Source organism: Semicossyphus pulcher, unplaced genomic scaffold (genome assembly GCF_022749685.1).
Source record: "Semicossyphus pulcher isolate SPU_LCO1_2020_fin unplaced genomic scaffold, fSemPul1.0.p SCAF_7, whole genome shotgun sequence".
NCBI classification, from domain to species: domain Eukaryota; kingdom Metazoa; phylum Chordata; class Actinopteri; order Labriformes; family Labridae; genus Semicossyphus; species Semicossyphus pulcher.
Genome location: NW_027211748.1, coordinates 8,714,383 through 8,737,263, shown reverse-complemented (window position 1 = coordinate 8,737,263; position 22,881 = coordinate 8,714,383). Strand labels below are relative to the sequence as shown.

The window sequence follows — 22,881 nt, the reverse complement described above, 5'->3', positions numbered from 1 at the left end:
GAAACGAAACCACTTCATGTGGATGTACATTTTAAATTGCTATATCCTACTGCCACACTTTGGAAACGGCATACTTCAGGAAAAGAGAAAATATACATCCAGATATAACTTTGTAGTTTAAGTAGATTTAACTTGATCATGACTTTGTTTTAATTGTATTACATACTACGCTGTTTGTCTTCTATATCTAGTCAAAGAACCTTGTTAAATATAAGATTAAATCGCCTTTTAGCATACCTTAGATATTACATGAAGCCCAGAGTACGAGAGCTTCATGATGATGTTCGAACGGTTAAACGGTTACTTATTGTGATGCTGGAGCTGCACGCGCATCAGCCGTTGCGTGAGTGTGATGACGCACAGTCGCGGCAGAGATGATCAGCACCGCTGGATCTGAACGTGTGGCTGCGTTTGGCTAAGTACTGCTACAAATATACATTCGTTTAAGTATGTAAATTTAATTGTAGCAGTAAAAAGTGAAGACGGGGAAATGACAGGATTCCTACATTCTCTGGAAGGTCAAACCGCCTCATCTTGTTCACATTGAGGAAGGTAACGGCTGCGTGTCGTCGTCAGGGACCGTCCGGGAGATGGACGGCAGCACTGCGGAAACCGAGGATGACGGGAGGACGAGTGAGGAAGCGGCCGCCGGCATTTGTCTACAGCTTGACCTGGGGGAGACAGGTTAGTATGTCTCTTATTAGGCTTTAGAGTTCTTTATTTTCGGTCAGTGACGGAGAGTGCCATCATTTTGGTGGGCTTTTAAACCTAGCTTCCGGTGACAGCAGGTGCACTGTGGGTAGAAGTTGGACTCAAGTGGGCAGCATCTTTACTATGCATCATTTGAATTGACCCAACCACACTGACTTAAACGACTAGACTACGGGAAAATGCCATTATAGCAGATAGAAACCTGTAGTTAGAGGAACCTAAGCTGTGGAGATGAATAATAAATTGCTAGGTTAGATAACAGTGTCAAGATACAAGTCAGTGCTTCTCTGTTGTTAATGACTCATAGTGTCAATGGCTTACTGCAGGCTGGCACACACACAAGGTGCTCATTAGAGATGTGTACACAAGGACCCACTAAAGATGACCTACAATGGGATGAGTGTGACATCCTACCAGTATAAGTGTAGAGCTATTTACATGTTGACTACACGCACACTAACACATATCATTTGTATGCACAGAAGCCACTATAGTGAACACATACTGTGCTTCTCTCTTTAACCTCTATCTCCATAATTCTTACCGTCCCTCTCTTCCTCTTCCGGGCTGAATCTAAAGAGTGCTTTACATAATCTGATATGGAATTATATCATAAACCACACACTAATCCCTGGTGGGTATCAATTCCAAGCGTCTCTGTGGATGTCATGGTTAAAAAAAAGACAGAACGTGCGAGACCGCCTTATGAAATTTCAGTGCACATGTTAAAGAAAGAAAGCAGATGTGGTCTTCATCACTTCAGCAGGTACCACAAGTTGTCTCTGCTTGTTCATGCTCATTTACATATGGTGTTTGTGCACAGATGATTATTATTAAGTCCACCAGATTATACTTGAGCAGAGAGCCTGGGTGCATAAAAATCTATTCCTGTGTTGAGTGTCACATTAATGTCACAGCAGCAACAGGCCCCCACTTTCTCAGCTAAGCGAGAGATCTAATCCTCTTTACTATGACACACACAAACAGGCTTGAAGGCATACTTCTCCTACATTGGCACAAAATGTTTCAATACAAGAATATCCAAGTGAGCGTTCAGAAATGTACATTTCCTTAGCATTTTAACTCATTTAAAACAAACCAGCTCACGGGTAGCCGAGTTATTCCATATCAGAAATGCTGTTTGTTTGCAGCTCAGTGGCATATTATTCTGGCCTGACCCTAATCCCACAGAGACTCATTGTGGGTGTGTGTGTGTGTGTGTGTGTGTGTGTGGGTGTGTGTGTGTGTGTGTGGGTGTACGCGCCTGCCCCAGGATACTCCTCCTCATTGTTCTGCCAGGCTTTGGTGCAGTGTTAATCTGCAGGTTACAGGTGTGGCCACCATGGGTGTCCTGTCACTGCATGAAAGGGCCCAAAAGGAAAAAAAAGCTTGATGATCCATGTGTTGGCAGAGTTGCATGCAAAATTTTGTTACCATTTTTAATTAATATGTTTATTTCATAAGGTTTTCGCACAATTGATCAAGTTCAACTTTGTTTCATTTATCAAAAACATTTTCTCTTAAACTCCATGCCACGCCATGTTGCAGCTAGGGATGTAACGATATGCGATGAAATTGATTCAATAATTAAAGATTCACTAGCATCATTACAAAGTAAAAACACCCACCATATCATAATCTTGAAGATGCACCTTTATTCTGAAATTCCCACGGGACGTCTGTGTTGTTGTTTAAATGCCAGCACACCTCCAAGCAGCAGGTAGATCATGGCAAGCAGCCAAGCAAAAGCTGGATAATATAAGATGACTGACAAATCAATCTGTAGGCTTAACTCCCCACTCTGGAATCAAGCAGTGAGGAAATATTGTTGGAGAAAAGATGGACGCATGTCACATGCAAACCAGGCGGATACGAGAACAAATACTAAAGAGTAAAACCCAACAAACCTGACCTGGAACGTTAGTGAGATCGGGTCACTGACCCTTGCTGTGCAGGTGTAAGTTTTTAACAATGTGAACAACTGAACCTTATTTATTTTTCCCTTTTATTAATAAAGAAAAAATGTTTTTCATTCTGATGTTTGGAATAAAACTGTCACATCATTCTGTATGTTAGCTGTTTGTTTTCGGTTTATACAAATGTAACTCTTTGTTTTAATTTGACATATGATCTACAGTACGTCTCATATCGATGGCAGACCGCTGAATAAAGCAGACTCTAAATTGTATCGTAACTGTTCAATCAGTAGGTTAGCAGTGCATAGCAGCGTAAACATTCAGCAGAAAGCATTATTTGCCTAAAGCAGCCTCACAGAGCTGCTAGTGTAGCTGTTTGTTATCAATGCTGTTGCCGTTGTTAAGCAGCTAAAGAGCAGTGGTACAGTAGGCCTACATGACTCCAGGTGGATATTGAAGCTTACTGTTATCAGGATTTTTCATCAAATAGGCTGTCATTTTCAGAATTCTGGTTGCATGAATATTTAATTATATTTGCATTCTTGACCCAGCAACGAGAAGTCATTATCATTATTGTATGTTATATTGTTTATCAACTAGTATTCTGTTCTGTTGTGTGAAACACTGCTTCAGTGTGTGCTGTGCTCTTACAAGGCTTAAAGATTCATTATCCGTACTTCGTCAGCCTCTCTTCCCTAATCTTCAACCTCACATGACCTGCAATTTAACACGATGATGAGTTTGTAGTAGCACTATGAACTGTCTCTTTTCCCATTCATTTCCGTCAATCCTGCTCTCTTCCTCTTTTAAACACAAACAGACACACACCATTTGTGTCCTTCATGTCAGTGGGAAAAGAGTCTTCCTAATCCTTATGTGTGATTGGCCGACGATGTGATCTGGAGACTTTAGCCAATGGCAGCGCTCAGATTAGGGAGGAAGTCAATCCATTAGAGTTTTTCCTCCTCGGTACAAATCTCACTGATCCAGGAATAGAAAACATTGACTGCACTTAACAGCGGTCTGACTACTTAATGTGAGGTTTTGTGGATTATCAAACTATTGGGAACCTGTAGGCACTGAACTCTTCTGCTGGTGAGTCGACAATTTATTTGTAACAAGGTTGATGAAGCTGGATTAGGATGAATGCTGCTGAATTACTTTCAAATAATGTCAACACAGGGTCCAATAGTAGCTGGTTTGGAGCTTTTGATCTTAAAACAGTCCTAATCTACAGATTGTGTTTTTGCAAGTTGCAACATGCACATTGTTGTGTGCCTAAGCTATTGCATTATTAATAATTTACTGATGTGGACACTTCTCAACCTATTTCTCCCTCACCTTGTCTCTGTTTCTGTCCACAGATTCAGCCAAGAAGGCTCAGATAACAGAGGTGAGACGCTACTTCACATGTGTTCTCTTTCCTCTCTCTCATAAGTATTGGTTAGCTTCATGGTTTAATTCTACATGAAGGGACAATATATCCCATCTACAATTACATTTCTCTTCTCTTTCCCTGTGACAGATGCCGTCCCCGTTCGGAGTGGGCCCTGCCCATGAGAAAAAAATCGGCCACAGGAGGGTCGACGCCTCCGGAGAGACAACGTACAAGAAGGTAAACTTTCCCTCTTCGTCTGTTGCTCTTTTTCTTTTAAGTCTTTAATACTGTTTGTAGGATTGCTTCGCATCACGATTTCACCAACCACTTCCCACCCACACCTTTCTCTGTTGTTCATTTGTCCGCCTCCAGACCACCTCCTCTGCCTTGCAAGGGGCCATCCAGCTGGGCATTGGATACACTGTTGGCAACCTCAGCTCCAAGCCTGAGAGAGATGTGCTGATGCAGGACTTCTATGTGGTGGAGAGCATCTTCTTCCCCAGGTGTGTTCGTGCGAGAGCTTGTTTACACGCACTTGTGCGTGACAAGTATGCAGCTCAATCATTTTTTATCTTCAAATTTCCTGTTTGTCCCTACATGCTTCCTCCCTGCAGTGAAGGCAGTAACCTCACTCCAGCCCACCACTACCCAGACTTCAGGTTTAAAACCTACGCCCCCGTGGCCTTCAGGTACTTCAGAGAGCTGTTTGGGATCCGACCAGACGACTACTTGGTGAGATGTTTATTGTCTCTGAATACGGTGATGCACTGAGAGTATTTAAATATCTTGAATACTTTTTTGTTTTACATACAGCATGAGCAGTGACCTACATTTTAGCACCCTGCTCTTTTGGTGTTATTAAACACCTGCTTATTCATAGTGTGAAATATATTGTTTGACCTGAGCCATACTGAGGAGGTTTCCAACAGCAATAAGCAGCGCAAAACACTGATCTCTCTTACAACTTCTTTATCCATAACCATGAAAGGAAAGCTCTAAATATATTTTTATACATTTTAAATTACATTGCATATGTAAATAAGATGACCAATTCATTATCAAACATAGCAAAGTCATGATAAAAAGAGCATTATAGATGCAAACAGCCCAAGAAGTGATCTGAAAAATCTGTTCTGATTCTCTTGCTTGTTACATTTAATTTGATAGCTATCCAATAATAAGATTTATCTTCAGTTCTGTCGTAAAGCTTCAGATTGATGATAGGCAGAGACATCAAAGAAAACATGTCCCCTGTCACATCAGACATCTTCTTACATGAAAAGATATCCGAGCACATGAACAGAAGACCAAAAAAAAACAGATGCACAGGCTCTTATATATTTTGAATGTGAGCCAGCACATACAGAACATTTACGCTCACATGCACGGACATACAGTGCTCCAAGCAGCACGTTTAAGCTCACTTTCTCCCTGTGCCAGCGGGAGATTAGCAGACTAAAGCTTTCTTTTTTAAACTCCGAGCACTGACAGCAGACAGTCAGAGAGTAGTGTGTGTCCGTGTTGTTGTTGTTGGCGAGGTGGAGCACCTGTGTAATTGCATTGTGCTGATTTAGAAAGCTGGACAATCAAATTACTTGTTCGACGAATTAACTACAAGCAATGGCTTCTTACTTTACAGCTTAAGTCTTCAGTTTATAACCACTTTCATTAGACCTGGTGTCATTATTTACAACGTTTCAGTGGCTCTACATCACTGTAGTGTAAACTGTAGCCTGCTGTTGCTATTGGAGTGTTTGTGTTGATCTGCTGCGATGCAGTTTGAAATGGTTCCCAGCATTCAGCACCAGATCGAAGTGAATAAAAGCAGCATTTCCACAGTTAGGTTAGTAACTTAAGTGAAGTTACTGATTCTGCATTAAGTTGTAAATGTCATAATGAACAGTTTAAACTCCCAACAGTCCCGATGTGTGATTCTTCCCTCCTACACCCAGAACGCCTTTGTACTCAGTAGTGAACACACTTGCACTTTAAAGCAAAGTTCCCTTTTTGCTCAGCTGCTGATGAGCAATGCCATGTGAGTGGGTGGATGTGTTAGTCTTTTGGTTGGCTTTTTGAAAGCTCTGTTGGATCCAACATTAACAGTGCTATGCAGCCCGGCTGCACCCATGAAGTGTTCAGCTGAGGATGAAATGACAAACTCTGCTGGAACAAACATCTCAAATAAACTGGCTTTTCAAGGACTGTTCTTTTAAAGCAGCCAGGGTGGGCTTAAAGACATATTAAGTCTGCCTTTATGACTGTTGTATGTTGAGTCTTTTTACAGACTATGAGTCAGAACGTCAGATGAGACGCCAGTTTAAATGTTAACCTTTGCCTCCCTGTCTCTCCACTCTCTCTAGTATTCTCTGTGTAACGAGCCGCTGATCGAGCTGACAAATCCAGGAGCCAGTGGCTCCATCTTCTACGTGACGCGTGATGATGAGTTCATCATCAAAACTGTTATGCACAAAGAGGCGGAGTTTCTACAGAAACTGCTTCCTGGTTACTACATGGTGAGTCAAACTGGGCCTCTCCCTCGTAAGATTCCATCATCAGCCGTTTCCTGAATGTAACCACATTTTAAATATTCACTATCTATGTTATTATAATATTTCACATACTGTTATTAGTATAGAGACATTTGTTTGCTAAGCACTAGACACACTAAAACCTGTAAATTAATATTCTTTAACCTGCATGTGCAGCACATATGTAATATTCCCCATTAGGAAACGTGATATTGAGACCGTGCCAAAGATTTTGTGGTACCGTTTCTATTCAGGGATTTGGTTGAGTGGGCGTGGGGTGTGTACATTCTTAAGAGCAGAGCAGCAGCAGAAACCTCCAGTCATCTTTATCCTCTTTATCCTGCCCCCTGTTGTCGCTTGGAGCACCAGTGACGCCAACAGGTGACTCTGTAATAGAATTGAGCAGCGAGGTTGTTGCTGAACGAGACCTGAGCTAAGTACTCCTAACAGGCTAAGCTTGCACACAGTGGAGACAGGAGAATGGGCCGAGGCCTGTGGATGTGTCACGCTGTCCTGCAGGTGCAAACTGTGTGTAAACTATCTTTACCATGGGTGCATGATCTGGGTGCAAAATAAGGCAAAGTGCTCAAAGGAGTTGTCTGTAATCTCTTATGTAATCAGAGGTGTGTTTTGAACATAACATGGTTAAAATAAATCAGAATGTAATTTCCCATTCCCATTCTTTTTCAATTTCACATGGTTCACTCAGGCTCCATTATGTTCACTCCTTTCATTGTGCCCCTGTACAGGCAGGGCACATATGGGTCAGTCAATGAAAAATTGTCATGCAGAGATTGTAGTCTCCTGCACAATCCCACCACAGCAGAACCCATAAGTGCATTTCCACATTAAAAGAGAAGCTGTGCACTTTTATCCAGAAGGCACAGCAGCATAACTTCATTGATTATTTAAATCTCCAGAAACACCAGTCGGATCTGTCAGGATCTGATACTAACCAAAGTTCTGTGTGCGTAACATCAGAGAAAGGTTTGCTGAAAAACTTCATTAACTTCTTCATCTGCTGCACCGTAAAGCTCCGCTAAATTCTCTAATACAAGCTAATGTAGCATTGAACAGTTGTATATATTTAGTGCCAAGATTGTCGGTGGCATTAGTACTTATGTGTGAAGCTTATGATAAATGTACCTATTAGTAGCTTGAGTGGACTTACGGATGTATTAGCGAGTGCTCCTCTCACAAAGAGTGAACGTCACAGAGAGCTTGGTGTAAGGACAGTAGGAAGAACCCACCTGAGGTGAAGCACCATGGGAGGAGGTAGCGATGAGCGTGTCCCCGACCTTTGGAATGCCCAGAACTCCAGCACAATGCCAAAGAGGGATCATGATGTCAGGGAAACAAAGGCTTGTCATTTTAAAGTCGTCTGTCCTTGACTTATGGCAACGTTCTGTTTGTCAATGGCGCGATCACTTGGCTGCCGTCAGATAGCAATGCGCTTCCACATATAATTGCTACTAACACACCTTGGAGGCTTGTCTTATAAAACAGAAGCATCCCTTAGCTTTAAGTGTTCTAGACTGCATTCCTTATTGCCAAATAATGTACCATGTTTTTTAATCTCTTTGCTATTGTCTTCTTCATGATCCCAGAACTTGAACCAGAACCCTCGGACTTTGCTGCCAAAGTTTTTCGGCCTCTACTGCGTCCAGTGCGGAGGCAAGAACATCCGAGTGGTTGTGATGAACAATATTTTACCGCGCTCTGTCCGCATGCACCTCAAGTTCGATCTGAAGGGCTCCACGTACAAGAGGAGAGCGTCCAAGAAGGAGAGAGAGAAGTCCAAACCCACTTTTAAAGACCTGGACTTTCTGAATGACGTTCCTGAAGGCCTCACACTGGACCAGGACACGTACAGTGCTCTGGTCAAAACTCTGCAGAGAGACTGTTTGGTGAGAAAGAGCAGAGGGAATGGATCAGCATTAAGAAGTAGAACAGTATTTTAATGCATGTGTACATTTAGCCATGTCCCAGGCTGAGAGATGTGTGTGTTTCACGTCAGGTTCTGGAAAGCTTCAAGATCATGGACTACAGTTTGCTGCTCGGTGTCCACAACAAGAGCCAGGCGGAGCGGGAGCAGCAGTCTCAGGGCTCTCCTGCAGCAGGCGGGGATGAGACGAAGCGTGCAGCTCAGAGGGCTTTATATTCCACTGCTATGGAGTCTATACAGGGAGGCTCCACGTGCAGGGACACGCTGGACCATGATGACACGTGAGTCACCATTTTTAAATGTTGATGGCATCAACATGACGTTATATTTACAAATGATGGTAATGGTCTCCTTTTGTTTGCAGTATGGGTGGTATTCCAGCTGTGGGTGTTAAAGGAGAGCGCCTTCTGCTGTTCATTGGAATCATTGACATCCTGCAGTCGTACAGGTAGGCAACCAAAGACCAGTTAAAGGTGCCAGTTAAACCTGTTAGTTTCTCACAATGTCACATGTCATCCTGCTCTTCCAAAGTTTTAGAATCATAAGTTAGCTTCAAGAAAAAAAAAATACACGCAAGCTACTAGCATTTGTCTCTATGACAACCAGTTGTCTCCAGCCGGATATTATCATATATCATATCATATTTTCATTATTTTGAATGAAAGTGTCAAAGTGAATTTAATAAGCAGGTAAAAATTCTCTGCCTTACACCTTTAACCTCTCCTTCTCATCCTGAGTAACTGCTGCTCTCGTCATTTCAGTCTCATATTCAAAGGACATTTCAGGACGCACCAAATGACGAAGTTGGATTTTTGTCTGGCTTCAAGGGCAGGAAATGATTAGGTTTAGGCTTACAGTAATCCCGGCATTATGTGTCTGCAAGGAATATTAAAAGCCAGGGAGATCACAGTGAAAAAATCAATCCCAGACGTATCTGTTTCTACATAAATACTGAGGGAGGAAACCATAACAGCTGTCGCCGGGACATGTGTACATCAACATCACAGATAAGGCTGTAGCCACTGACTGAGTTGCCAGGTACAATAAGTCTCTCAATGAGTTTAACTAAATAATTTAATTGTCTTGTCTCACAGACTAATCAAGAAACTTGAGCACTCTTGGAAGTCTCTCATCCATGACGGGGTGAGTTACATAACTGTCTGTGTTCAAGCAAAAAACAAACTGTCTCCGTGTCTGTCTTTTATGTAAAAGGTTAAGACATGTAACTGTGTATGAAAAGTGCAACATCATTAAAATCCCCCTCATTCTGCCCCCTTCAGGACACAGTGTCAGTTCACAGACCTGGTTTCTATGCTGAGAGGTTCTACAAATTCTGCAGCACCACCGTCTTCAGGAAGAGCTCCTGTGAGTTTACAAATGTGCAGCCCAAGTCATGCTGTATTCTCTAATGAAACATTTTCCTTTTTGAAGTACATATTAACACTAGCTACTGTGCTTTCACAGCACTGAGATCGTCTCCATCTAAGAGAGGACGGGGGGTTCTCATGTCCAAGTCCAGCGCTGGAACAGGTTCTGTTGGGCATCGGCCCTCGCTGAGCGATGACAAGCAGGAGAACCAGGACAACTTGGAGAACCTGCGAGGAGCTCGCAGCTTCCCTGTGCTGGAGGACAACGGTAGACACAATGATATACATTACATTATTGAAAATGGGACCTTAAAGAGGGGTTTTATGCGAAGTTTCAAATCTGTAGGTAAAAGTATGTTGGAGTAATCCCCAGGTTTCTCAGCTCAGTCTGCAGGCTGCTCTGAACGCCAGGTTTCACACAGTTTGTCCTACACACTGCACCTTGTGACATCACAAAGTTCAGCCTCAGCAGGCTTCAAAGAGCTGGCCAATCAGAAGAAAGTGGACTTGTAGGGGTTCTTAAAGGGACAGAGCTAACTGAGTGGTTTCAGGCAGAGGCTGTATGAGGGCCTGCACAGAGCACCAGTGTGAGCTGTAAATTATGCTATGCTACTCCACAGGTATCACAGAGTGAAATATGAAGCTTGAAATTAGCATGATGCCCCCCCTTTGACCTAGTACTTTAGGACTGTTCTGCCATGTGGCATTACCCTTCATCAGTGTGTATGAAGGCTAGCTTCCCTCGTCGAAGCTAGTCAGGGGATGTCTTTTCAACCAACTAGTGAGTGAGGACTGGCATGTGCTGGTTCCTTTGTTCTGTCTTGGCACACTATTAGCTTCAATTGTCTGCAGCTGAGAGCTCCACTTTCTCTTTAAATGAAATGAAGCGAGCCTTTATCAATCCCTGTGGAGACGTAGAAAGGGAAGCAGCAGAACAGAAGCAATAGCTACAGCGTCGAGACTAAATATTAACAGCGATAGAAAATGCTGAGTGTATGAATATTTAAATTGAATCATACCTGATTTAATTAAAGCTAATTTCCCCCCCCTTCCTGTGTAACATTTTCCATGTTTTTATGTTTCTTGCTTAATATTAGCGAAAGAGCCGCCCTGCACTCCTCCGTCCTTTGAAGATGCAACCACAGCTTCTATCGCGACCACGCTCTCCTCTAACAACTCCTTACCCACAACCCCCTTTGATACCCCTGAGCATCCTCGCTACAGGAGACAAATGCATTCCCCAAATGTTGCCAGGTAAGAATAATGGCTTGATTATGCAGCGATGATTCTATATCGACAATATTCCATCAAAAAAAAGGAGCACTTCCCACTAATGTAACACCCTGTTTCGCCCTGTGGGCTTCAGGTCACAGAAAGTTGGGCTTCATGGGGAAAAGCAGGACACTATTACAGTGGAGGTGGAGCTCAGGTACGCACACATACAGCAGTGTTATACTGTAATATTGTCCATAGCCGCCTGTGTTCCAGTATTCTAACACTGTTTTCTTCTTTTTGCAGTAAAATCCCAAAGAGCACGGAGCTCACACAGCTGACAGAAAATACCTCCCCCAGCCACCTCTCACCTGACCATCCCCGTGTCATCCCTTCATCCGCCCCTCCCTCCACTAGTTCAACCTCTGCTCATTCCTCCGCCACCCTCCCTCCTTCCTTTGCATCCTCCTCCTCTGCTGCTCAATCAGCTGCCCAGTCCTCCGCCACACTTTCCTCCTCCATCCGTCCGTCCACCAAACCCCTCACCTCTCCTACAGCCGCTCAGTCTTCCTCTCTTTCTCCTGCCTCTCGTTCGGTTGCACAACCCAAGCTCCTCGCCCCCGTTCCGAACCCCTCCACCCTCCCTCCCGGCTCAGCGTTTACTCCCATCTGCCCCGCATCTCCTAACTCCTCCACTCAGAACTCCCCTCATCATCTCCCCTCAACACCTCCCTCCTCCAACCCAGCGAGCCCCCAGAGGCCTCAGCGGGCGTCGCGACCATCGGGCAATCAGCTGTCAGTGTCCAGCAGCCACAACTCGCTGGATGGGGAGGTGCCGGTGTCTGACATCTACTTTGTAAGTTCCCGTTAATGTGTCAGCGTTTTTTTTGTGTGCTGCGGTGTTAAAAATGAGCTAATGAGGCAGTTTCAAAGTTGTGAAACAAAACAAGATGAGCTGGAAAATGAAGCCAAAAAACAGACAAAATAAATAATTTAACTATTTCAGTAATCGGTTCATGTTTTACAGCGCAGAAAGCTCTTATTAGGTTTGTTTTGTTTTGTCAGTCCTCATCCAGAGAGTAAAGATAATTCTTCTTCTTCTGTCTCTCTATTATCTGCTGGGTCTCTCGCAGTGGCCCAGTATGGACAGCGTGGTAGAGTTATGATGGTGAGGGGTGGAGGGTTGGTGTGTGTGTGTGTGTGTGTGTGTGTGTTGCAGGCTGCACGTACTCCGGGGTTGCTCTCGCTCTTCAAAATGCTTTTTTTTCTGAAGCACAAGGCTGCCAGCAGATATGGTTCATGCTTCTGAATGAATCAGTGAAAATACGGGGTTGTCTTTCCTGCACAGCATGATGCATTTATATCTGTCAATCTGCATTCACGCGTCCTGTCAATGTCATGCACAGCTCTCCATAACTCTTTTTACATCAGTGTTCATCCTCCACTTTCCATCTCAACCTTATAATACCTCATAATGTATTCATTCCCTTTTATTTTCCTGTGCACTCTTTATATGCATCTGTGTGTTCATCTGTGTGTGTGTGTGTCCATCCATCAGTACGCAGATGGCAGATATTGGGTGTACTCTCCGGTTCTCGGCCGCCGTAAGCTAAACTCTAGCTCAAGTTCCAATGTAAGTCACCACCTCAGTAGTTAGAGTCATTTGGTCCACGTCACCATCCCGCTGCTGGTAACTGTCACAACACTGCTTATGGATCTTCAGAAGTACTTTACAGTAAAGTTAAAGTGTGTTTCACATGACTTATTCAGTGGCAATGTCTGCAAAAGAGGCATTGCATATTAATAACTGCAGCTTCTGAAGGGCCATCGTGTGCATTTAAGTGGAGCATGCATCCTTATGCAGTAAAGTGTACTTTAAATGTGTGAGACTTTGGACCTGCAGTCACTGTAGCTTGTATTGGCGTTTTGCTTTTAGTGACCCTGTAAGCTTTGGCCCTTCTGCAGCGGAGAGGAGCCGACAACCTGATGAGTGCTCAGAGAGAGAAAGCTCCCTTTCTGATGTTGGAAATCACCTGTTTATTAAAGCCGCACTTAAAACATTTAAAAAGCCTCTTTAATGTGAATTCAAGTTTTTCTCTATACATTAAAGATTCATGACTAAATAAGCACAATGCTAGAAAAAGTTAAAGCCAATCTGCTTCATTTGGAGTGTGGTGGAGAGGTTTGATCAGAAGCAAACTAACCCGCCACAGCGCTCAGATTTTAATACAAATAAGTGTCAACTCTGATTGGTGCACAAACTTAAGTTGCATCTCCATCTGAGTCCCCCTGAAAGAACCAAAACTCTTTTTAAAATTGTGCATGTTGAGGATTTCATCTGTCATAATACAAAGCTGATTGAGAGCACAATATTTCAGGGTGTTACATGTAAAATTAAACCAATATTGGCCCGAATATTTTGAATATTCCTCCACATTAAACTGCAGTTTCAGGTATTATCACCTTTACACACCTCCAGGTAGAGAAAGCAAAACTTTACAACCTAGAAAAAACAGAAGCAAATCGCCTTCTTAACAGTAAAGACAGTAAAGTCTCTTCTCTAATGATTCCCCTTCTGTCTCCTTTCATGGCTGCTGCCCCCTGCTGGCTGCGTTTGACACCAGCAGACTCAGGAGGACCGAGGCTGGGTGTACTCTCCTCTGCACCACAGCTCAGAGTCCAGAAGAGGCTCGGATGGGGAGAGCGAGACAGTAAGTGTACAGTTCATCCATTATTTATTATAATTCACAGAAAAGAAAGGTGTGAATTTACAGTCATTTCTCTCTCTCTTTATTTGCCTCTCAGCCCTTCCAGTAACTCACAGAGGAGAGGGCAGCGATGGGTGGAGTCAGAAGCTGCATGAGGAAGCTTGCTTTGCCATCAGAGACTAAAGGAATGAACTGAAGTATACAACAACATACACTCAAACACAGACAAACAGCTAGCAGAATTATGCAAATAAACCTTAAGGCATCAAGTCCTGGACAATCTGACTGACATTACTTAGAGGAGTAAACTGTTATCACACGGTACAATCAGCTGAGGGGCACTGTGAATGACTGGGGCTGCTGGGTTTGAGGAGTCATGCTGCACTGTGCCAGCTCCGGCTATGCAATATCAACATACAAAAACTTTAAACATGCATTTATTTTTCACTACAGGCATGGCGAAGTTGTACATACTTTTATTTTTAGCACTTTATACATGTAAATGTGGCTGCAGTCTTTTTAAATCTTACGTTTTGTTCATTTGTTGGAGATCAGTTTTGGTGTGCTGTTCTTTCCAGTGGTGTCCGGTGGTCCACATAAGATCTTCCTTTGATCTGACGATGAATGGTTGTGTTCAAAATGCCTTATTGACAAACACATTTTCATACCTGTTTTTGATATTTCGGTCACATGTCATAATAAAAAAAAAAATTAAACAGTATTAAAATAAAACTCACCCAAAGAGTTAAAACATTTAAGCAAACATGCATTTACATCTTTACAGGAGTCAGAACCAAGAGAAAAAAAGAGTCAAACTATGTTTCGTAAAGTGTAGATAAAATGTGTGTGTGCTTAAGCACATGCATGTAAGTCTGTTTGTGCTCTTATGTCTTTGTGTGTGCATGTGTTTGCATGCATATCGATGTGTGATTGGGAGACGTGTAAGTGTAAGTCCTGCTTATTTGTCGATCTGTCAAAAGGTGTAACTTCCATTTGTTGTTACGGGCCATGAAAGTGTGAAGCAGCTATGAGCATGTTGGCTGTGCGGGAAAAAAGAAATATACAATAGATATATGAGTCTTATCGAATTACCAAACTAAACATACAGAGCTAAACTGACATGTTTTCTATACAGATTAGTAGGAAAATAAATCTACTGTTGCAACACAAAGTAGCTCCTTCTTTATACATGATATTTGCTGCAACAAGACCGACCAGAAGTAGACTTTCTGACTGTGTAAGCAGAGCTGTCGCAAATTATTGTATTATCCGAGTCTGCTGAAGCTAACCTGCCTGTTTGCAGGCAACAGTGTTTGTAGCTGATCACTGTGTAAAAGAAAATAAAGATTATATTGTGTAAAAAAACAACAACATTCTGTGTTTTCTCAAACAACCAGCTGAAAAGAATCTCCTTTATGTTATTTGCATAATCCGTCCACTAGATGGCACCACAATATCTCAGAAAGCGTAGCTGTCAATCTTTACACATCTTCAGGGGAATCTCGCACATTATTTTGGACTGCTTGAAAATGCAACACTCTGACTGTCTCACTGTAGTTACACTGTTAAATTAACTTGCACAAAGATGTGTCAGTATACGGGCTGCCAAAGGGCCGTAATTCATTTTATTGTGATCTTAATGGACCATTAGAGGTGAGGTCATATTTCGCAGCTCCACCCCCTACATCCCATTGTCTTTTTAACACATGATATCAAACCTTGATTGCCTCACTGGGTCTGGCATTTTATTTATCTGCACAGGCTTTGCTGCTAAAAATAAGCTGGCATAAAACAGACAGGGATCAATATGGCTTCAACCAAAAAGCCCATTGGGATCTTAGCTGGGTGTCGCTATTTGCCGAAATACAGACTCTCTTTATATAAACACATAAATACTCACAGAGGGAAGAAAACAGAAGTAAAAGTAACACAAGAAAGTACATTAAGTAAGAAAAAACATGTTAGTCCACACAAAAACACATTACAGTAAATACAGTGCTTGTCCACTGTATCCCTCACATGTTTGCTGGTACACACACACACACACACACACGTTGCTTTGGTTTGTGTGTGTGCTTCATGTGAAAGCCAGAGTTGTGAATGTGACTCAAGGTGACAAGTCAGCCATGTCGGGCCATGATGGGATGTGTGATGGACAAGGATCAGCAGCCACCTGCTCAATTGTACTGGAATGAAATCGTCCCTCTTCTTCCTTTACCTCCACTTTTTGTCCTTCTACGTCACACACGCACACAAGCGCACACACCATTAATCCTTTTGCTCCTTTTCTTGCCTCCCCAATTCCTTCTCCCTCATGTTCAGCCAGAAGGTACTCCGTCCCCAGTCCAGTGGTTCAACTGATTGACTAAGGTTTGGACTTATTTAAGGATATGATTAATGATTTTATAAAGTTTCTCTTATTGTCAACAAATCCCACAGAGACAGAGCGGCATACTTTGAAAAACATCACAACCAACCAGTGCCACAAACACAACGTAGTACAAACATTACATTTTAGCATGTCAAAGGACTATTTTAGCGGCCATTTTTCCTAAATGTCATGCTGCTGTTGTCCACTCGTGTAAACGTAGAGAATCTGACACTTTTTTAACATTTCACTGCTTTGCGATTGTTAAAAAACTGAAAAGACGATGTGCAGTAAAAATCCCAAAGTAAATCTGTCCATATTTCAAGTTAAACAACATATTTTATAACCCATTAGCTATGGTTAACGACAGCTAACATTAGCATTTAGCCACTTACTAGCTAATTTTAGAGTTAGCTAGGAAGTGACTGAAAGCTAATATTATCATTTGCTAGTTTTACACGATACAACAGGAAAAGCCTAAATTCCTTGCTAACGTAATATTAGCTAGCCATGGTTAAATGTTAGCATTAGCTATTGTTTGACGTTAACTAATGGATTGGCAAATATGTCGTTACTTTGAAATGTTTTCAGATTTCCCTCCAGATTTTTACTATTCTTTGTCTCATCAGTTGCTCATTAATCAAGAATGATAACAATTTGTCAGATTCCCAACATATATAAGACTTAAAAACTGAGACAAAACAATGTTGTAACAGCAACTCAGTGTCCCACTGTGAGCATGAGGTCAGAGGAAAAATGGCCGCCGTGTGAATATGGTGACTCGATAAACTCAGTATAATTGGTCGATCTCCTTCTCCCCTCCTTATGTTTCTTTTTTAGAGCAATGATCCCACTGAATAGCCCAAGTTAAATACTTGTACTTATCTGTGTTAGTGTTAAATACACATACTCATGTTTCCATGAGCGTATCTTTATGCACATTTTGATATCGCATTTGAAAAGCTGTATTGAAACAACCAAATTTCCTTTCTCCATTCCTCAAGAGCTTCACACCTGCTTGACGTTGTTTTTGCCTTTGTCAAAAAAACTTGATGGGATATTGAAATGTCTCCATGACCGATCAGCTGTTTCTGAACCTCCCTCCTCTTATCCAGACACTGGTGGTAAAATGAGTAGAAGCTGTTTTGCAAACTGCTGTTAAAAATCATCATTCTGTTGTCACGCCATTTCAAAAGTTTGCTTAAAGTTGAACTGACAGTTGAATGGAAACATGCAGTACATTGTTGTCAAAACACTTTTAAAACCTCATCAGTGGGCTACACATTTTACTGGTTATGGAGCATTATCAGGATGAATATGGGCTCTGTAGTTTATTTTGTATCTCTCACACAAATATGTCTCTCTGGCCATGAATACTTACTGGAGAACCAAATGTGTACTGTGAAAATAACAGTCCCCAAACAAAAGCACAATCAGCTCCTGTGGGGGAAACAATGTCTAAAAAACCTCAGCGCCCTAATGTGGAAATGGTTGAGCTTTTCTTTCTTTTTTTTAAATGAAGAGATTAACATGTTCATAAGATACAGATGGAAGTTGGGCTGGAAGCCACAGGTGGGCTGAAAAAGTAAAAAAAAAAAAGTGAGATGTTCTGACACATTATTGTTTATTGTCTGTTCACAAGATCTGCTGACAACCACATAAAGATACTCTCTTATATTCTTAGTCTCTGAGCTCTGAAGGGTATTCAGGGCGTCCTGGTCATATGGATTGAAGTCTATTATAGATATTTGTGTTTTCGTGTCATGATGTTATTTCTTCTGCTCTCACTGCTGTCGGCCAATTGCATGGTGGGATAGCGTCAGACACCTGTGACTTTGAAGAGAAACAGTATCATCATGATTATCATAACGTTTTATGATAATCATGAACAGAAAAGCTTTAAACAAAACAAGAAAGTGTTGAATAGACCAACTGTTGAAAAGACCAGAAACACAGACATAAAGTTCTCATTTTAAAAAGATTTTAGGAACTTGAAGAAAATTTTGAAGCGGCAGCATCTGAACCTGCCCGGGGTGAAATGGGCCGTCGCAAAGCTGAGCTTTTATCTCGGGGAAACATAAACAAATGTCTTTGTTCTTTCAAAGGACAGAGGGGCGAAAGCCACAACAAACAGGGCCAGTGCGTGTGTGTGTGTGTGTGCGTGCGTGTGTCTCGCACGTGAAAAGAAGAGAGAGGGAAGAGGAGAAAGAGAGAGAGAGAGAGTGCAGAGAGAGATCAAAGCAGGGGGTATGTTTGAATCTCTGTGTGGGAGGTGAAGCCTCACCTACCCAGCATGCCTTGCCTCACTCCTCACAACCCACTCAGGTTTTAGGAGCATCACTTCTCTTAGCAGCAGGCGGATTATGATACTGCCTCTTCATCAGTCATCTCCAGCTATTCTCAGAGAGTCTTGAAACAGTAACTTGCTGGCGTGAACCAGCAGTCGACCTCTAAAGGTGATACAGAAGGTGCATTTTCTTTAGTGTTGACATTTCAAAATTACACAACAGTTTGTTTAAAATAAGTAACCTGATTGGACAAGAGGCTTTTGATGAGTGCTGATACACAGTATAACAGCACTGGGACTTTTAACTATGTCAAATAACATTACAGCAAATTAACTTTGTCTAATTAAGCAGGTACATCAGAAACACACAACTGTCGATGGAGTTGCATGATAAATAAAAACATACATTTAAATGTACACAATACAAAGTAGGTGGTCTGTGGTAGCGCGCAGATGTTCAGGAGAAGTTTTCCTTTCAGTCTGGTTCTGGTCAAGTTGCAGAACTAGTTGTGTCAGCTAGCTAATTAATGACTAAACAAACAAATAATAATAATCTGTTGTTTTTACTTCTATGCTGCTTGTAGAACTGTTGTATAAAAGAAATATCACACTAGAGGGAGTGCTGTTGTACTGAATATCAGCATGCTATGAAAGCCGTGCTGATATTCAGTATAACAGCACTCCATCCAGTGTGATATTGCTTAATCCATCCGTCATTGCATTTCTCTGTACAGAGTTAAATATCCAAAAATGAATAACTGAGTCTGGTTTGTTTCACAGCAGATGATTGTTAGTTATCTGTATCAGAGCCCATCCCCCTTTCTCCGTTTCCCATGAAGGGATGATCAAAGTTGGTGTGAGAAGCTGAGCACAGATGTCTGTCGGTCCACACACAGGGAACGAGCTGCCCTCTCGCTCTCACATGAAAAGCCATGAAAGTCTCCGCGTTGCGTCGTCAGTGTCTTAAGGCAGTGTTTATCTTTGGCAGGCTGAAGAAAACAAAGCCATCGATTTCTAATCCTAATCCCCTTCTACTGCTCCTCTCCTATTGATCATCTATCCATCCTTAATGAGATGGAGGGATAGAGGGACGGAGGGCTGATGAAGGACAAAACTTTCCCTGCCGGTATGCTAACATCTTCTCCCTGCACCCATCTCTTTTCAATCTGTCTCTCTGTCTCTCTCTCTCTCTCGCTCGTGGGGCTTTCACTGACCTGTCGTTCTTTATGCTGGAATGGAAAATAAATGCAGCCGGGTGCTTTTTCAGAGGTTTATCAAACCTGGGGGCTTGCAGAGCTGCGGAGGTTCGCCTAAATATTGAAATTGGATGACATGGATGAGTGCACTAAACACACAGAGGCACATGCATGCATACACAGTGAGAAAGGATTGAGTTTCAGTCCAAACAGCAGTAATGGTATTCCTGCTTGTGGAGCACAATGTGTGAGAGTCAATGATATTCTCTGATCGCGACCTGCTTCCCCTCTGCTCTGCTTTAACACAATCTGAGAATCATTCCCTGGTTCACCAGATCTTAACATAATATTTTTGAAGCCGTGGAGTGGATGATTTCCTGTTGCTTTCCTGTACTTGCACATGTTTATGTCTGCTCTCAGACGTCCATGTCTCTGTCTCCATCAGTTTCCTTTAGAGGAGTTTAAAAGGTTTAGTTTATCTACTTTAACACCAGCTTACACCAACATACAAGTGTCTGTTAATGGCTTATTATGTGTACCTATAGAGTGATACTGAAACGCTGGTGTTTTGATATGTTGTCATCAGTTTGTTCGTACTAACCGCTGAGCACAGGGTGAAGGATCTATTTATATAAAATTGTGTCATAGAAAACCCTGCTATAACACTTTTTCCTTACATACAACGAGCGAGCAAACTCCAGCAGACAAAGCACAAACATTGTCAGGTTTATTAAAGCAAAACTAATGCAATTATGGAATGGAGAATGTATATGATTTGTATGCTGTGATATTTCATACAAGTTTACTAGTATATAGGCTGTAATAAAGTCATTCTGATTAACTGTTATTGCTTCTCCTAAATCAGTCTTTCGTCGTCCATGTTGACTGAAGACTGGAGTGGAAAGGGAAACGCCATGGACATCGATTTGACCAATGACAAGAGGCTGGAGCGGGAGCAATGAATCAGGATTAGAATCAGAAAAGCTTCATTGGACGTGTCCACAACTTCTGATTGTGGTGGCCCAACTGGGGCTCTGACTTATGCAGGGGAGGCATGAGGTAGCTTCGCCACTTATCATATCTACTTAAAGTACATTATGGTATCATATATTTATTACAAAGGCCATTTTTGCCTTTAGTTATAGGACATTTGAAGAGAGAGGAAATATTGGGAGAGGAGAGTGGGGGACGACATGCAGCAAAGGGCCGAGGACGGGAGTCGAATCTGTGGCTGCTGCATCGAGGAGTGTTGCCTTTGTACATGGGGCGCCTGCTCTTTCTATTGAGCTAAACCAGCGCCCCTCTGTAGCTATTCTTATTCAAAATAATAACACAGTAGGGTAGCAGCATATAAATCTCCCATACTCAATTCTTTTCATACTCAAAAAGATGGTGTACCAAAAAAAGAAAAGTTGTTACACCGAAGTGCATGCATGCATGGATGGATGGATGGATGAAGTGCCACAAAAGCTACTTGTAGCCTGTAAAAAAAAAAAGGCAAATAACTTGGTTTGAACTTAAGTCCCGCCTCTGACCGAGAAATAGCCAATCATAGTTTATGGGGTGGCGCCCAGGCTACCGCTGGTAACGCCCCAGGTTTTCCATTGCTCTCAGTTGCCTGAAAGCTTGAGAAGACAGAACCAGGGCAACCTGCCTGCCAAACAAACGGCACGTCACTTAACCTGTTCGCTAACACACAGAGCAGGCTATGACATCATGGGAAAAAAAATCACCAAGTGATGTTCCCTCATTCCCATCACTTTCAGTTGAAAATCAGTGTTAGTCGCCATGTGCTCTTTGGATTAGATTGACAGAGGACCACAGGTAGTCAACACCAAAATCCTGAGAGAAGCTCAGAGACATAAAGGTCTTAAGTTAGATGTAAGAAAAAGCTTGTTTGTAATGATGATTTTCTTCTTGACAAGCGCCATGTTTTGTGTTTTCCCTCAAAAAAGGCGACCAAAACAAAAAATAAAGGTACTGTTCAAACCAGCCCTGTGTGTCTAAAGCTGCACTTTGTGCTACCAGTCTGTCAAAGTCCATCATGTAGTAAAGAAGGTGTCTGTGGTTACAGATCAGTGATTAAACAGCCGCCCCATAACCAGAGCCAAAGTCCCTGCTGCATTGACCCCAGACTTGACTCCGACCCTCGGACCCTAAGGTGAAAAATGTCTACTGACCTTTGGCCTTTGTACACAATATTATGATATGGATCCACTCGACCCCAAACCTGGACTGACTAAATGTCAGACACTGAAGTCGTTTGTGAGGAGGAGAAGAAGACTCTGGACACCTGCTGTTGACGATGGAGATCCTGAGATGGTCTTTGCGTTGTTTGTGCACGGACTTGTCGGATTAATGTTAATCACTGTGGTATTCCCTGTGGGATCATGGGATAACAATGAATCTGATGTGGGAGGTCCACTATAGCCACACCCCACATTCCTCAGGAGCTACCACTGAGAGCAACTTGAGGACATCCAGGACTGCAGCTATGAGGAGCTTTCAAAGTGAAACCAAGTTTTGTCACACAAAACATTGCAGAGAAAATTGGATAGTTTTAGATATATAATGCATGTCACTGCAAAAATGGCACCCTGGGGATGTTTTCTCCCTAAGTGTGTGATAATGGCTGCACCAGAAGTCATTAATAGCGGGCTAATGTGTGTCAGATGGTACCTGTCCAGCAGCAGCAGCAGCAGCAGCAGGGGAGAGGAATCCAGGACACGAGTGACTGACCAGCATAATGAGGGGGACATGGCCTGCCAAGCTGGGCAGCTGCTTCTCTGGTGGGACGCAGGGTGTGTGTGTGTTATTTTCCTCTTCCGCTTCTTTCCTTAATGTATTTCTCATCAGCAGCATCCTGAAATACAGCTACACACACGCAGCCTCTCACACACAGAGAAGCTCATCAGGGTTACCGTGGGAATGCCTGTGGCATTATGTCAGTCATTGAGGTGATGCCTTTAATCCTGAAACAAATCTACACTTTGTGCTGTGTGTCTCCGGCTGTGTGTGTGCGAGCGTGCCCGCGTGTAAAGCCCCCAATCTCACAGCCATTAGATTACGGCTGGCCGCACAGCAAAGACACCCCGCTGCCACTCCCACATGGAGGAGCGGGCAGGATTAGCCAGATCTATACCCGCCCTAATCTGGGGACAAAAACACACAATCGCCTCCCACTGAGATACAGAGACAGACAGACTCAATTTGATCTGCCCTCCTCAACATAACAAGAGTGTCTTTTAGGGTTAAAATGACTACT

At 42.6% G+C, this 22,881-nt stretch overlaps 1 protein-coding gene across 4 annotated transcripts; it reads left to right on the top strand.

Moving 5' to 3' along the window:
• The first annotated feature begins 379 nt into the window (after positions 1-379).
• LOC138611556 (phosphatidylinositol 4-phosphate 5-kinase type-1 gamma-like) lies at positions 380-15,116 on the top strand. Of its 4 annotated transcripts, none has more exons than XM_069684731.1 (17): positions 380-684; positions 3,992-4,020; positions 4,153-4,242; positions 4,378-4,508; positions 4,620-4,737; positions 6,366-6,518; positions 8,141-8,440; positions 8,551-8,759; positions 8,843-8,926; positions 9,573-9,621; positions 9,759-9,843; positions 9,943-10,113; positions 10,943-11,099; positions 11,212-11,274; positions 11,364-11,913; positions 13,685-13,768; positions 13,863-15,116. In XM_069684731.1, the coding sequence occupies exons 1-17, from the start codon at positions 591-593 to the stop codon at positions 13,872-13,874; spliced, it is 2,379 nt and encodes a 792-aa protein (XP_069540832.1). In that variant the 5' UTR covers positions 380-590; the 3' UTR covers positions 13,875-15,116. The 4 variants fall into 4 exon arrangements, with proteins under 4 accessions (XP_069540832.1, XP_069540831.1, XP_069540833.1 ...); XM_069684730.1 differs by having other exon boundaries at positions 13,682-13,768; XM_069684732.1 differs by lacking the exon at positions 13,863-15,116 and adding an exon at positions 12,191-12,225.
• Positions 15,117-22,881: the final 7,765 nt, after the last annotated feature.

Coding starts and splice junctions, on each gene's coding strand:
- LOC138611556 (XM_069684730.1), top strand. CDS start 591: ATGGACGGCAGCACTGCGGAAACCGAGGATGACGGGAGGACGAGTGAG. Junction 8,760..8,842: donor ACGCTGGACCATGATGACAC/GTGAGTCACCAT, acceptor TTTTGTTTGCAG/TATGGGTGGTATTCCAGCTG. Junction 10,114..10,942: donor CCCTGTGCTGGAGGACAACG/GTAGACACAATG, acceptor GCTTAATATTAG/CGAAAGAGCCGCCCTGCACT.